Source organism: Scyliorhinus torazame, chromosome 16, assembly GCF_047496885.1.
Source record: "Scyliorhinus torazame isolate Kashiwa2021f chromosome 16, sScyTor2.1, whole genome shotgun sequence".
Taxonomy (NCBI): Eukaryota; Metazoa; Chordata; class Chondrichthyes; order Carcharhiniformes; family Scyliorhinidae; genus Scyliorhinus; species Scyliorhinus torazame.
Window position 1 is genome coordinate 130,518,190 of NC_092722.1, and position 13,454 is coordinate 130,531,643.

Below are 13,454 nucleotides of genomic sequence, written 5' to 3' on the forward strand. Positions count from 1 at the left end.
GTTTATTAATGTCTTCCTGTGTTTTGCTCCAGCATTTTGTATTTGTTTAAAATATTTTTATTGTCATTTTCCATTTTGAACAGTTTAACAATTTGACAAATAAAACACATAATATTTACAGAATAAGGCGTTCCTTATTGGCCCTCCCCCTTTCCTTGCTCCTCCTCCCCCTTTCCCTGTTGATATTCAGGCTCGAATTTGGTGTTATCTTAAACTTTGAAATTGTATTTCCAATTCCAGCGTTCAAATCATTAAAAATAACAATGTTCCCAGCAGGGGACTTCCGGTGCGGCATGTGGATGGAGGTAGCTCCTGCTCGAGGTTCTGGTATTTGGAGTTTAATGCCCGGTTCCAGGGGCAGATTTTGAATAAGCTGCTGCAGGAAGACATAAGGAAGATGGGAATGTCTACGAGCCAGAAGAAAGCCGCTGGAAAGAAGGGGGTGAGCGAACGTTCATCGTCGAATGAACGGGTCAGCCTGGTAACAGGAAAGATGGCGGAGGCTGGATCGCTGGGTGGGGCCGCACCTTTCACAGTGGAGACTCTGAGGTGATGGCTGGAGAATTTAAGAGGCAGTTCGACAAGCACAAGGCATGGAGATGATGCAAGAGGAGATGATGGCTGCGATGAAGGAATTGGTGGAGGAGGCGATGGCCCCGGTGAAGGCGGCAGTGTTGAAGACATTGGCTGAGGTACGGGAGCAGGGAGAGAAGTTGAAGGGGTGGAAGAAGCACTGTCGCAGCACAGTGACTAGTTCACCTCGATGGGTGAGGAGCTGCAGAGGGTGGCAGAGGCCTATCAAGGATTCAGAGCCAATGTGGAGGACCTGGAGAATAGATTGAGGCAGCAGAATTTAAGAATAGTGGGCGTGCCGAAGGGGGTGCAAGGCCCAAGGCTGAGTACTTTGCAAATATGTTGGCGGAGTTGTTGGGGGAAGGGATAGAACACTCCCGGTATGAACGGACAGGGCTCATCGGTCGCTCAGGCCCAAGCCGAAAGCAAACAAGCCGCCAAGGGTGGTCATAATTTGTTTCCACAATGTTCCAGTTAAGGAGAAGGTCCTGAGTTGGGTGAAGCAAAGGCATGAGGTGAAGTGGGAAGGAGCTGGTATTCGTATATACCAGAACTTAACTGTGGAGCTGGCGAGAAGGCAGGCGGCCTTCGGTTGGGTAAGGGCAGCACTCAACAGTAATGGTGTGAGCGTCGGCATGGTCTACCCAGCGAAGCTGAGGGTGACCTTTAACTCAAGAGACTTCTACTTTGAGACAGTGGAGGCGGCAGAGGTGTTTGTGAAGGCTGAAGGACTGGGGTTGAAATGAGAGATGGGGCTGGGCTTTGGCTTCGGTCTGAAGGGAGGGGGGGTTGAACATTGTGTGCAGCCTTATCTCTTGTTTCAGGCTGTTTATTTGTTTTATATTTGTGGGGTGAACAGTTGGAGGATTAGTTTTTGATGGTTGATGGGTAAGGGTAGTGCACCTTTGCTATGGGTGTGAGAATATTGGGCTTTGGGGTTAGAACAAAGAACAAAGAAAAAAGAAAAGTACAGCACAGGAACAGGCCCTTCGGCCCTCCAAGCCCGTGCCGACCATGCTGCCCGACTAAACTACAATCTTCTACACTTCCTGGGTTTGTATCCCTACATTCCCATCCTATTCATGTATTTGTCAAGATGCCCCTTAAATGTCACTATCGTCCCTGCTTCCACCACCTCCTCCGGTAGCGTGTTCCAGGCACCCACTACCCTCTGTGTAAAAAACTTGCCTCGTACATCTACTCTAAACCTTGCCCCTCTCACCTTAAACCTATGCCCCCTAGTAATTGACCCCTTTACCCTGGGGAAAAACCTCTGACTATCCACTCTGTCTATGCCCCTCATAATTTTGTAGACCTCTATCAGGTCGCCCCTCAACCTCCGTTGTTCCAGTGAGAACAAACCGAGTTTATTCAACAGCTCCTCATAGCTAATGCCCTCCATACCAGGCAACATCCTGGTGAATCTGCACCCTCTCTAAAGCCTCCACATCCTTCTGGTAGTGTGGCGACAGAATTGAGCACTATACTCCAAGCGTGGCTTAACTAAGGTTCTATACAGCTGCAACATGACTTGCCAATTTCTATACTCAATGCCCCGGCCAATGAAGGCAAGCATACCGTATGCCTTCTTGACAACCTTCTCCACCAGTGTTGCCCCTTTCAGTGACCTGTGGACCTGTACACATAGATCTCTCTGACTTTCAATACTCTTGAGGGTTCTACCATTCACTGTATATTCCCTACCTGCATTAGACCTTCCAAAATACATTACCTCACATTTGTCCGGATTAAACTCCATCTGCCATCTCTCCACCCAAGTCTCCAAACGATCTAAATCCTGCTGTATACTCTGAAAGTCCTCATCGCTATCCGCAATTCCACCAACCTTTGTGTCGTCTGCAAACTTACTAATCAGACCAGTTACATTTTCCTCCAAATCATTTATATATACTATGAACAGCAAAGGTCCCAGCACTGATCCCTGTGGAACACCACTAGTCACAGCCCTCCAATTAGAAAAGCACCCTTCCATTGCTACTCTCTGCCTTCTATGACCTAGCCAGTTCTGTATCCACCTTGCCAGGTATCCACACCTGATCCTGTGTGACTTCACCTTTTGTACCAGTCTACCATGAGGGACCTTGTCGAAGGCCTTACTGAAGTCCATATAGACAACATCCACTGCCCTACCTGCATCAATCAGCTATGGGGGTTTTCTGGGGCACGGGGGGGGGGGTTTCTACCCAGTACATAAAGTGTATTCGAGAAAATACCTTTTCATGGTGGGGAAGGCGTTATTGGCTGGGGTCAGAAGGTCAGAGTATTCAGCGATATTGATTTCGGACCATGCGCTGCATTGGGTGGATGTGGTTCTGGACAAGGGGATGGTAGAGGCGGGGGTGGAGAATGGATCTGGAGGTGTTCAGGGATCGGAGTTTTTGTGATAAGGTTGAGGAATATCTGGAGTTTAATTGCATGGGGGAAGCTTCACAGTCAGTGGTCTGAGAGGCTCTGAAGGCAGTAGTGAGGGGTGGGGTGATTTCATTCAAGGCTAAGATGAACAAGGAGAAGAGAGAGGAGCATCGAAAATTGATAGAGAAGATGCTGGAGGTGAATAGGAGGTAGGCGGGGGACCAAAACCTACCCCTGGCCCTCTTGGCCAAGAGAAAGGAGCCTCAGGTGAAGTTCAACCAGTTGTCCACAGGGAAAGCAGTACACCAGGTGTGAAGGGTGAGGGGGAGGGTGCTGTATGAGCATGGGGAGAAGGCAGGGAGTATGTTGGCCAGCCAGCTCCAGAGGGAGGCAGCGGAGAGGGAGGTAATTCAGGTACGGGATAGGATGGGGAAGCTGGTGTTGGTCCCGGAGCAGATCAATAAAGTATTTGAAGAGTTCTATAAGAAGTGATATAGGTCAGAACCACCGGGAGAGAAACGAGAGATGAGGGAGTTCCTGGACGGGTTTGAGTACCCAAGGTTGGTGAAGCGGATAGAGCAGGCTTGGAGGGGCCAATAGGGAAGCAGGAGGTAAAGGAGGCGATTGGGAGACCGCAGGCAGGGAAGGCGGTGGGACCTGACAGGTTCCAGTGGAATACTATCTGAAATTTAAGGATATGTTGGTGCCGCTGATGGTGGGAATGTTCGAGGTAGGGGTGCCTTGCCAGAGATTATGCGGCAGGCTTTGATTTCCCTGCTGCTAAAGAAGGACCCAGCCGAGTGTGCGTGTAGGCCCATATTTCTATTGAATGTAGATGCCAAGATATTGGCAAAGGTTTTGGTGGCAAGGCAGGGAGAGAAGGCTAGAAGCAGAGACTCACATGACATAGCTTATTAATTAGTTTTTTACAGCCTTGGAAGCAATTTCTGTGCTTCTGGCCAAATCCATTGTTTCCTTAGGAGCGACATGGTGGCTGTTAATACCTCTTCAGATCTAATGGCCCGCCGCCCCGCCGCTGACTGCCCTATTCTCCGGCGCCATTTTTCGGCGGCCAGCAGGATTCCCACCACGTCAGTCGGGGGCCATTGACAGTGGCCCCCCCGGCGATTCTCCGGGCCCCGATGGGTCGAATGGCCATAAAGTTTGGCCCAGTCCCGCCGGCATGGATTACTCACTTAACGCATGGCGGGGCCTGGCAGGTAAGTGTGCGGGGGTGGTCCGGGGGAGAGGGCACGTGGAGGATCCGACCCCAGGGGGGCCCCCCACAGTGGCCTGACCCGCGATTAGGGCCTACCGATCCTGCGGGCGGGCTGTTTCCGTGGGGGCCTTCTTTCCTCTGCGCCGGGCTCCTGTAGGGCTCCGCCATATTGCCTGGTGGCTGGCACAGGGAAGAGAACCTCCGCACATGCACGGAAATACGACCGCCGGTCTGCGCATGCGCGGAAGTACGCTGGCCGGTCCAGGTATGCGTGAGTTCACGCCGGTTGTATCGTGCGTGCGCGAACTTGTGCTGGCCCTTCAGTGCCGGCTGGAGCGGCACCAACGACTCTGCCGTCAACCTAGCCCGCCAAAAATTTGGAGAATTCCTCACTTTCGGGGGCTGTTGACGCCGGAGTGGTTGGCGCTGGTTTTCCAGCCGGCGTGGGGACTTCGTCCCCAGAAGGGAGAATCACGCCCAATAGGTTTCAATATCTCTGTCTATGTTATTGTCCCAGCTGGAGCATTCAGTTCATCTGCTAGGAATACAGTTTTATGATTATAATGTGGCCGTCCAGTTGGGTGTGAGATTTCATAAGGATGAGAGCGAAACTCTTTTATTCTTGTGATCTCCACTGGAAGCTTCCAGGACAGACAGCCAAAAGTTTGAGGCATGTGACCTGCAGCAGCATCTTGTGGTTCTGCAAAAGTCCATTTTAAGAAAAGCAAAAAAGGATAAAATTTTGACACAAACAGTTTTAAGACCAGAAGACCATAAGATACAGGAGTGGAAGTAAGGCCATTCGGAACCTCGGGTCCACTCCACCATTCAATCATGGCTGATTTCAACTCCATTTACCCGCTCTCTCTCCATAGCCCTTAATTCCTCGAGAAATCAAGAATTTATCAACTTCTGTCTTAAAGACACTCAACGTTCCGGCCTCCACCACCCTCTGTGTCAATGAATTTCACAGACCCACCATTCTCTGGCTGAAGAAATTTCTCCTCATCTCTGTTCTAAAGTGACTCCCTTTTATTCTAAGGCTGTGCCCCCGGGTCCTAGTCTCCCCTGCTAATGGAAACAACTTCCCTACGTCCACCCTATCTAAGCCATTCATTATCTTGTAAGTTTCTATTAGATCTCCCCTCAACCTCCTAAACTCCAATGAATATAATCCCAGGATGAAATGAAATGAAATGAAAATCGCTTATTGTCACAAGTAGGCTTCAATGAAGTTACTGTGAAAAGCCCCTAGTCGCCACATTCCGGCGCCTGTTCGGGGGGGGGGGGGGAGGGAATCCTCAGACATTCATCGTATGTTAGGCCTACCATTCCTGGGATCATCCGTGTGAATGGGGCAGCACGGTAGCATGGCGGTTAGCACAATTGCTTCACAGCTCCAGGGTCCCAGGTTCAATTCCCGGCTTGGGTCACTGTCTGTGCGGAGTCTGTACGTCCTCCCCGTGTGTGCGTGGGTTTCCTCCGGGTGCTCCGGTTTCCTCCCACAAGTCCAAAGATGTCCAGGTTAGGTGGATTGGTCATGATAAATTGCCCTTAGTGTCCAAAATTGTCCATAGTGTTGGGTGGGGTTACTGGGGTATGGGGATAGGGTGGAGGTGTTGACCTTGGGGAGGGTGCTCTTTCAAAGAGGCGGTGCAGACTTGATGGGCCGAATGGCCTCCTTCTGCACTGTAAATTCTATGAATCTCTGCTGGACCCGCTCCAGTGCCAGTATATCCTTCCTGAGGTGTGGGGCCCAAAATTCCTCACAGTATTCTAAATGGGGCCTAACTAGTGCTTTATAAAGCTTCAGAAGTACATCCCTGCTTTTATATTCCAAGCCTCTTGAGATAAATGACAACATTGCATTTGCTTTCTTAATTATGGACTCAACCTGCAAGTTTACCTTTAGAGAATCCTGGACTAGGACTCAAATCCCTTTGCACTTCAGCATTATGAATTTTGTCACCGTTTAGAAAATAGTCCATGCCTCTATTCTTTTTTCCAAAGTGCAAGACCTCGCACTTGCCCACGTTGAATTTCATCAGCCATTTCTTGGACCACTCTCCTAAACTGTCTAAATCTTTCTGCAGCCTCCCCACCTCCTCCATACTACCTGCCCCTCCACCCATCTTTGTATCATCGGCAAACTTAGCCAGAATGCCCCCAGTCCCGTCATATAGATCGTTAATATATAAAGAGAACAGCTGTGGCCCCAACATTGGACCCTGTGGAACACCACTCGTCACCGGTTGCCATTCCAAAAAGGAACCTTTTATCCCAACTCTCTGCCTTCTGCCTGACAGCCAATCGTCAATCCATGTTAGTACCTTGCCTCGAATACCATGGGCCCTTATTTTACTCAGCAGTCTCCCATGAGGCACCTTATCAAAGGCCTTTTGGAAGTCAAGATAGAGAACATCCATTGGCTCTCCTTGGTCTAACCTATTTGTTATCTCTTTAAAGAACTCGAACAGGTTTGTCAGGCACGACCTCCCCTTACTAAATCCATGCTGACTTGTCCTAATCCGACCCTGCACTTCCAAGAATTTAGAAATCTCATCATTAACGATGGATTCTAGAATCTTGCCAACAACCAAGGTTAGGCTAATTGGCCTATAATTTTCCATAATTTTTCTTGTTCCCTTCTTGAACAGGGGGGTTACAACAGTGATTTTCCAATCCTCTGGGACTTTCCCTGATTCCAGTGACTTTTGAAAGATCATAACTAACGCCTCCACTATTTCTTCAGCTATCTCCTTTAGAACTCTAGGATGTAGCCCATCTGGGCCCGGAGATTTATCAATTTTTAGACCTCTTAGTTTCTCTAGCACTTTCTCCTTTGGGATGGCTACCATATTCAACTCTGCCCGCTGACTCTCCTGAATTGTTGGGTATTACTCATATCTTCTACTGTGAAGACTGACGCAAAGTACTTATTTAGTTCCTCAGCTATTTCCTCGTCTCCCATCACTAGATTACCAGCGTCATTTTGGAGCGGCCCAATGTCTACTTTTGCCTCCCGTTTGTTTTTAATGTATTTAAAGGAGCTTTTACTATCATTCCTAATGTTACTGGCTAGCCTACCTTCATATTTGATCCTCTCCTTCCTTATTTCTCTCTTTCTTATCCTCTGTTTGTTTTTGTAGCCTTCCCAATCTTCTGACTTCCCACTACTGTTTGCCACATGATAGGCTTTCTCTTTTGCTTTGATGCATTCCCTGACTTCCTTTGCCAGCCATGGCTGCCTATTCCCCCCTCTGATAACCTTTCTTTTCTATGGGATGATCCTCTGTACTGTGTCCTCAATTACTCCCAGAAGCTCCTGCCATTGCTGTTCTACTGTCTTTCCCACTAGGCTCTGCTCCCAGTCGATTTTCGTCAGTTCCTCCCTCATGCCCCTGTAGTTACCTTTATTTAACTGTAACACCTTTACATCTGATTCGACCTTCTTTCTTTCAAATTGCAGACTGAATTCTACCATATTATGATCACTGCCTCCTAAGTGTTCCCTTACTTTAAGATCTTTTATCAAGTCTGGCTCATTACATAACACTAAGTCCAGAATGGCCTGTTCCCTCGTGGGCTCCATCACAAGCTGTTCCAAAAATCCCTCCTGTAAACATTCATGAATTCCCTTTCTTTGGGTCCACTGGCAACATTATTTACCCAGTCCACCTGCATATTGAAGTCCCCCATGATCACTGTGACCTTGCCTTTCTGACATGCCCTTTCTATTTCGTGGTGCATTTTGTGCCCCCGGTCCTGACCACTGTTGGGAGGCCTGTACATAACTCCCATTATGGTTTTTTTGCCTTTGTGGTTCCTCAACTCTACCCACACAGACTCCACATCATCTGACCCTATGTCGTTTAGTGCTATTGATTTAATTTCATTCCTAATTAACAAGGCAACCCCGCCCCCTCTGCCCACCTCTCTGTCTTTTCGATAGGTTGTGAATCCCTGGATGTTTAAATGCCAGTCCTGAACCCCCTGCAACCATGTCTCTGTGATGCCTACCACATCATACCTGCCAGTCACAATCTGGGCCACAAGCTCATCTACCTTGTTCCGTACACTGCGCGCATTTAAATATAGCACCTTTAATTCTCTATTGACCGTCCCTTTTTGTTTTCTTAGTGTGATGGACCTTGGTTTACTGAGCCTTTCCATACACTGTGTCATATTTTGTGAGATGGGGACGATCGTAACCTCTCCTGAGTTCTGCCTTTTCGTGCTTTTTTGTATTCCTAAGCAGCTACGCTGCCCACTGATTACTTCACCTCTTGGTTCCCTGACTTTCCCCTCCCCCCCCAATCTCTAGTTTAAAGTCCTATTGACCACCCTATTTACTCTTTTCGCCAGAACACTGGTCCCAGCTCGGTTCAGGTGAGACCATCCCAACGGTATAGGTCCCCCCTGTCCCAAAACTGATGCCAGTGACCCATGAAAAGGAACCCCTCTTTCCCACACCACTCTTTCAGCCACGTGTTAACTTCCCTTATTCTTGCCTCCCTATGCCAATTTGCACGTGGCTCGTGCAGTAATCCGGAGATTATGACCCTTGAGGACCTGTTTTTTAATTTGAATCCTAGCTCTTTATAATCTCTAAACAGGTCCTCTTTCCTAGACTTGCCTATGTTATTGGTACCGACATGGACCACAACAACTGGATCCTCCCCCTCTCTCTCCAGTATCCTTTCAAGCCGGTCAGAGATGTCCTGCACCCTAGCACCAGGCAGGCAACATACCATGCGGGACTCTTTATCCTGCCCACAAAGGATACTATCTATCCCCCTGATAATAGAATCCCCTACAACTACAACTTGCCTATTTACTCCCTCCCCTTGAATGGCCTGCTGAACCATGATGCCTTGGTCAGCTGACTCATCCTTCCTGCAGCCCTATTCGCCATCCACACAGGGAGCAAGTGCCTCGTACCTGTTGGACAGAGTCAAGGGCTGAGGCTCCTGAGTTCCTGACTGCTGGTTCCCTTTACCTGCCTGACTTGCAGTCACACCCTGCTGTCCCTGGCCACTGGCAGGATTTAAACTACTTACTCTGACAGGTGTGACTGCCTCCTGAAACACAGTGACCAGGTAAGTCTCCCCCTCCCGGGGAGATATCTTTTTTGATATATTTTCATATTTTATTGACACATGTCATTCTGAAAAGGACTTTGAATCTCTTGCATTCTTCCTTGCACTGTAACTATGGCACGTGTTTAATAACTAAAACTTTAATCTTTCCAGATTTAATGCCTTTACTCACAATTATGTCATTAACTTACGTCAGCTTTGTGTCTCCAAATACAAATTTGGCATAATTATGTTTCAGGTTTACCTTTGCAGTAATCCCTCAAGTTTTTTCTGAATGAATACCATAATATTGTGTCATCCATTTGTGTGTTCACACCATCAACTTGTTCATACATTATTAGATTATGGGCCATCCCTTCCATGGAGTGGTAAGCAGCATCGGATTGTCTCTTGCTGCCCAATTACTTCCGGAGTTTTTCTTCCAATACTGTATCGCCCAAACCTTCTGACTCAGGCCTGATGTGATCCAGACAATGCAGCTTGCTCACAAGGCCCAATGCAAAAGTCCAGCTGTATTGAAGTGAAGGAGGACATGCCCTGTTTTTTACAGCCCTAGCCCACCGTAAACTAACAACATTTAGCAGTGCATTGAAGTGCATAGGCTATGAAGAAGGTAAGTGCCCAAGGTAAGTGGTTAAGAATTGGGGGACGAGGGATCAGAGGTCTGGATGGGGGAGTCCAGGCCTGGGTAGAAGAGGTGTTGCACCTTGGCGAGGTGACAGGCCTCTGTGGAGGGTAGGGCAGACCTCAGGGGGGAGGATTTGGGGTGGGGGGTGAAAGGTGTGTGAAGGGGAGGGTTGGGGAGTTGTACTTTGGGGGTGACAGGTTGGATCTCAAGAGGAGAGATTGGGCCGGGCCAGCGGGGTGGGGATTGGTTGAGGGGGGGAGGGGGGGGGGGGGGTCAGTACATGCGATGAGGTTCAGGCTGGGTAGTGGGGAAGGTCGTGTCGGGTCTGGTCTTCAAACTTTTCCTGAGTAACTAGGCTGTGCTTGTCACAACTGTGTGTAACTTGCAATTTAAATCACATTTTCAGCTGATTCCCAGCACAGGGCAATTGCCCAGAGGTAGTTTGTCCAATTACTACTTACTACTTAATTACTAATACTACTTACCTGGGAACATCCATAAGGCACTCCCCAGTCCATCTTTTGAGTAACACCCAACGCTGAGGAGCCCAATGTTCGGCCATTTTGGATATAATTCTGGAGCTGAAGCAATTGCAAAGAAAGCCATATGAATCTGCTCCCCAACATAAGAGTATTGAACATGTTTAATTGCCTCTGTCAGACAATAACCATCTCCAAGAAGAGAGAACCTAACCATTGTCAATAACTTCACCTGTTGTACAACTTGGCGCATCGAGCATGGTGGTTCCTTTTGCTATTTTAGTGCCTATTTCCTGAAAGGTTGGGAAATACTTACATCTCTGCTAAAAATGATTCTCTTCACCCTTAGTCATCCTGTAGGTTCCTAAAACTCTCAAATCTTTCTCAGAAGGCCTAATTTGGGTGCATACTGTCATTTATTCTGCACATATATGAAAACATCAGTGATTTATATATGATTCATAGATTCTGGAAAACAATATCTTTCAAACATAAATAGTTACATCCAGCATTAAATTTTCTGTTTAATCTCTCCAGATTCTCTACTTCCTTGAAGTTGAAAGTATGATAAATATTTGGTGCTTCTTCCCCAACAATAAAGCAAATTGAGCGTCTTCATCTTTCAATTTTACATCTCCTCAAATAATTCCAAATTGTTCTGCGAAACTCTAGTTTTTGGCAAGGATTTTGGAAACCTCATGGCAACATAAGTATTGCAACTTCTTTATTTTGTTCTCATTTTATTATTGGTACTTTTCATAGTTAGTATAGATTGTGAGGCAGTGAAGCAATGTGACAAAAGTATATTTTTAGCTTGTAGTCTCCCCTTCCTCCTCCTCTCATTCCATGTCCGTAGAATATATTGGCAGCCAGGGACTGTCATTCGATTGTCCCTTGATTACGTTTGTCAAAATACTGTAGTGACTTGCTGTTGCTCTCTGTGGTATGCTGGCCAGTAAACTCTCACGCTCTTACGTTATGATATCAGGCATTTTTATCAGGCTACGTTATGAAGTGGCCATCAAGTCCCGGTGTGGGACTTGAAACTGGAGCTTTTGGCCCAGAGGCAGGGATGCTACCATTTGCCACAGGACCTCCCTGCAGTCCCCTTACTTCAGTCAAAAGTCAAAAAGTTTAAAAGCCAACTGCAGTCAAATGATTGGATACAAATGTGAAGATGTGTTCAATTTTCTTTTGTGATTATAGACTTGAGGAACCCAGTCAGATAATCAAAACACAAACGGTCTTATGTCATTAGTTTGGCATGTGTCTGACTGGAAGCTCATTTTGAATTCAGTATGCAGTTATTTAGGATCCATTCTGGTTAGATAATATTTAAACGTGGAATTGTTAGAAACATTTTCATGGTTTGAACTTGCAAAGAAATAGATCAGGCAAGTTAGCACCAAGAATTATAAGACTATGAAAAAGTCTGCTTGTTGTGAAATAGTAGCTTAACATAGAGATTCCAAATATTATTACCCCTTAAAGAGCTGGTTTAATATTGTCACCAATATAATTAATATTAATGTTGGACTTGTATGAGTTAGCATCAATTCTACATCTGTACGTACATAGAAAGTAGCAGAGGTAGGCTACTCGGACCTTCGAGTCTGCTCCGTCATTCAATAAGATCATGGCTGACCTGTTCAGATTTTAGATTTTACATTCCCATCTACCCCAGATAACGTTCAATTCTCTTGCTCAACAAGAAGCTATCTGCCTCTGCCTTAAAAATATTCAGTGATCCCATTTCCACCACCTTCTGAGGCTGAATTCCAAATTTGCACAACTTCTGAGAGAAATAACTTCTCTGCAACTCTGAGCTATGAGGGCGACCTCTAATTTTAAAACAATGTCACCCAGTTCTGGACCCACCCTCAATTGGGTAAGTCCATGTCTACCTTCTCAAGACCATTCAGGATCTTATATACTTCAATCAAGTCAGCCCTCAATCTTCCAAACTCCAGTGGATACAAGCCCAATCCTTCCAACCTTTCCTCACTCATTCCAGGTATCAATTTAGTAAACCTCCTCTGAACTGCCACTCGTGCATTTATATCTTCCTTAAATAAGGAGACCAAAAACTACAGAGATGTGATCTCACAAACGCCATGTATAAATGAAGCATAATCTCCTTACTTTCATGTTCAATTCCTCGCAAAATAAAGGGGAGCATTCCATTATCCTTCTTGATTACATGTTGTACCTTTGAGTGGAGCAAGACCTGGAAATTGAAGTATAATTTTAACCATTGTAAAGGAATTGGCATTTTCTTCGATATTAGGTAATATTGATCCATGTAACCTGGTGATTCTTGCCTTGGAAGCAGCACCAACAGGAAGGAAGCTAAGACCAGAAGCTGTGTGGCTGGCAGGCTCAAAGGAGAGCTGAAGACACAAAGCAGAGCTATAAGCAGAGAATCTGGAGGATAAAGGCACAGATGCAGACACCAGGGGAAAGCAGATGGAGACAGAGAGAGGAACGTAGAGAATTCTCGTGAGGAGAAAAAGCAAATAATTCTCAGGAAGACCAAAGATGTGCCTTTGGCCTGTTACCAATTAATTCAACAGTGGAGATGGTTGACGCCAGACTAATGTGAAACCTGAACCATTGGCAATTTTGATTGAGAACGACTCTTGGTCCAGGAAGTAGATGGCTACTGCTATTCTCCATAAAGCCAGGCAGTGAAGGATAGAACTGGAGCCAATCTTTACACAAATTCATCAATGGTATGTTATGCGAGAGAAATATTAGGAAATTGGGTCCGAAAATGAGACCCCAATGTAGCAAGCAATTTAGAAGTTAAACAGGCTGAGTGGAAAAAAGCCTGCACCTGGCCGAGTTGCATTGTCCCAGTTGGAGTTACACTCATTAGTTGCAATAAACAGGAGCCATTGTTCTTCGAGACACTCCCGTCTGACTAGCTATTAGCCCATTGCAGAGTCTGATGGCCTCTTTATCTGTCAATGGCAGACTACTTGCATACAATAGCATAGCTCTGTTTTTGTATAAACGGGAGTGGCCAATCAAACAGCCAAGATGACGCTGATGCGTTCAAGCCAATAAACCCCAGCAAAGAA

The 13,454-nt window shown here is 46.6% G+C and overlaps 1 protein-coding gene across 1 annotated transcript in view; it reads right to left on the reverse strand.

Moving 5' to 3' along the window:
• The window catches only part of cep55l (centrosomal protein 55 like), a 118,421-nt gene that overhangs the window by 95,657 nt on the left and 9,310 nt on the right, over positions 1–13,454 (reverse strand). Inside the window, exons 2-3 of the mRNA XM_072479071.1 lie at positions 12,514–12,598; positions 10,378–10,473 (exon numbers count right to left, since the gene is read on the reverse strand). Of these exons, the coding sequence (XP_072335172.1) occupies positions 10,378–10,473; positions 12,514–12,555 (138 nt within the window). The 5' untranslated portion in view covers positions 12,556–12,598. The remainder of the gene's footprint in view (positions 1–10,377; positions 10,474–12,513; positions 12,599–13,454) is intronic.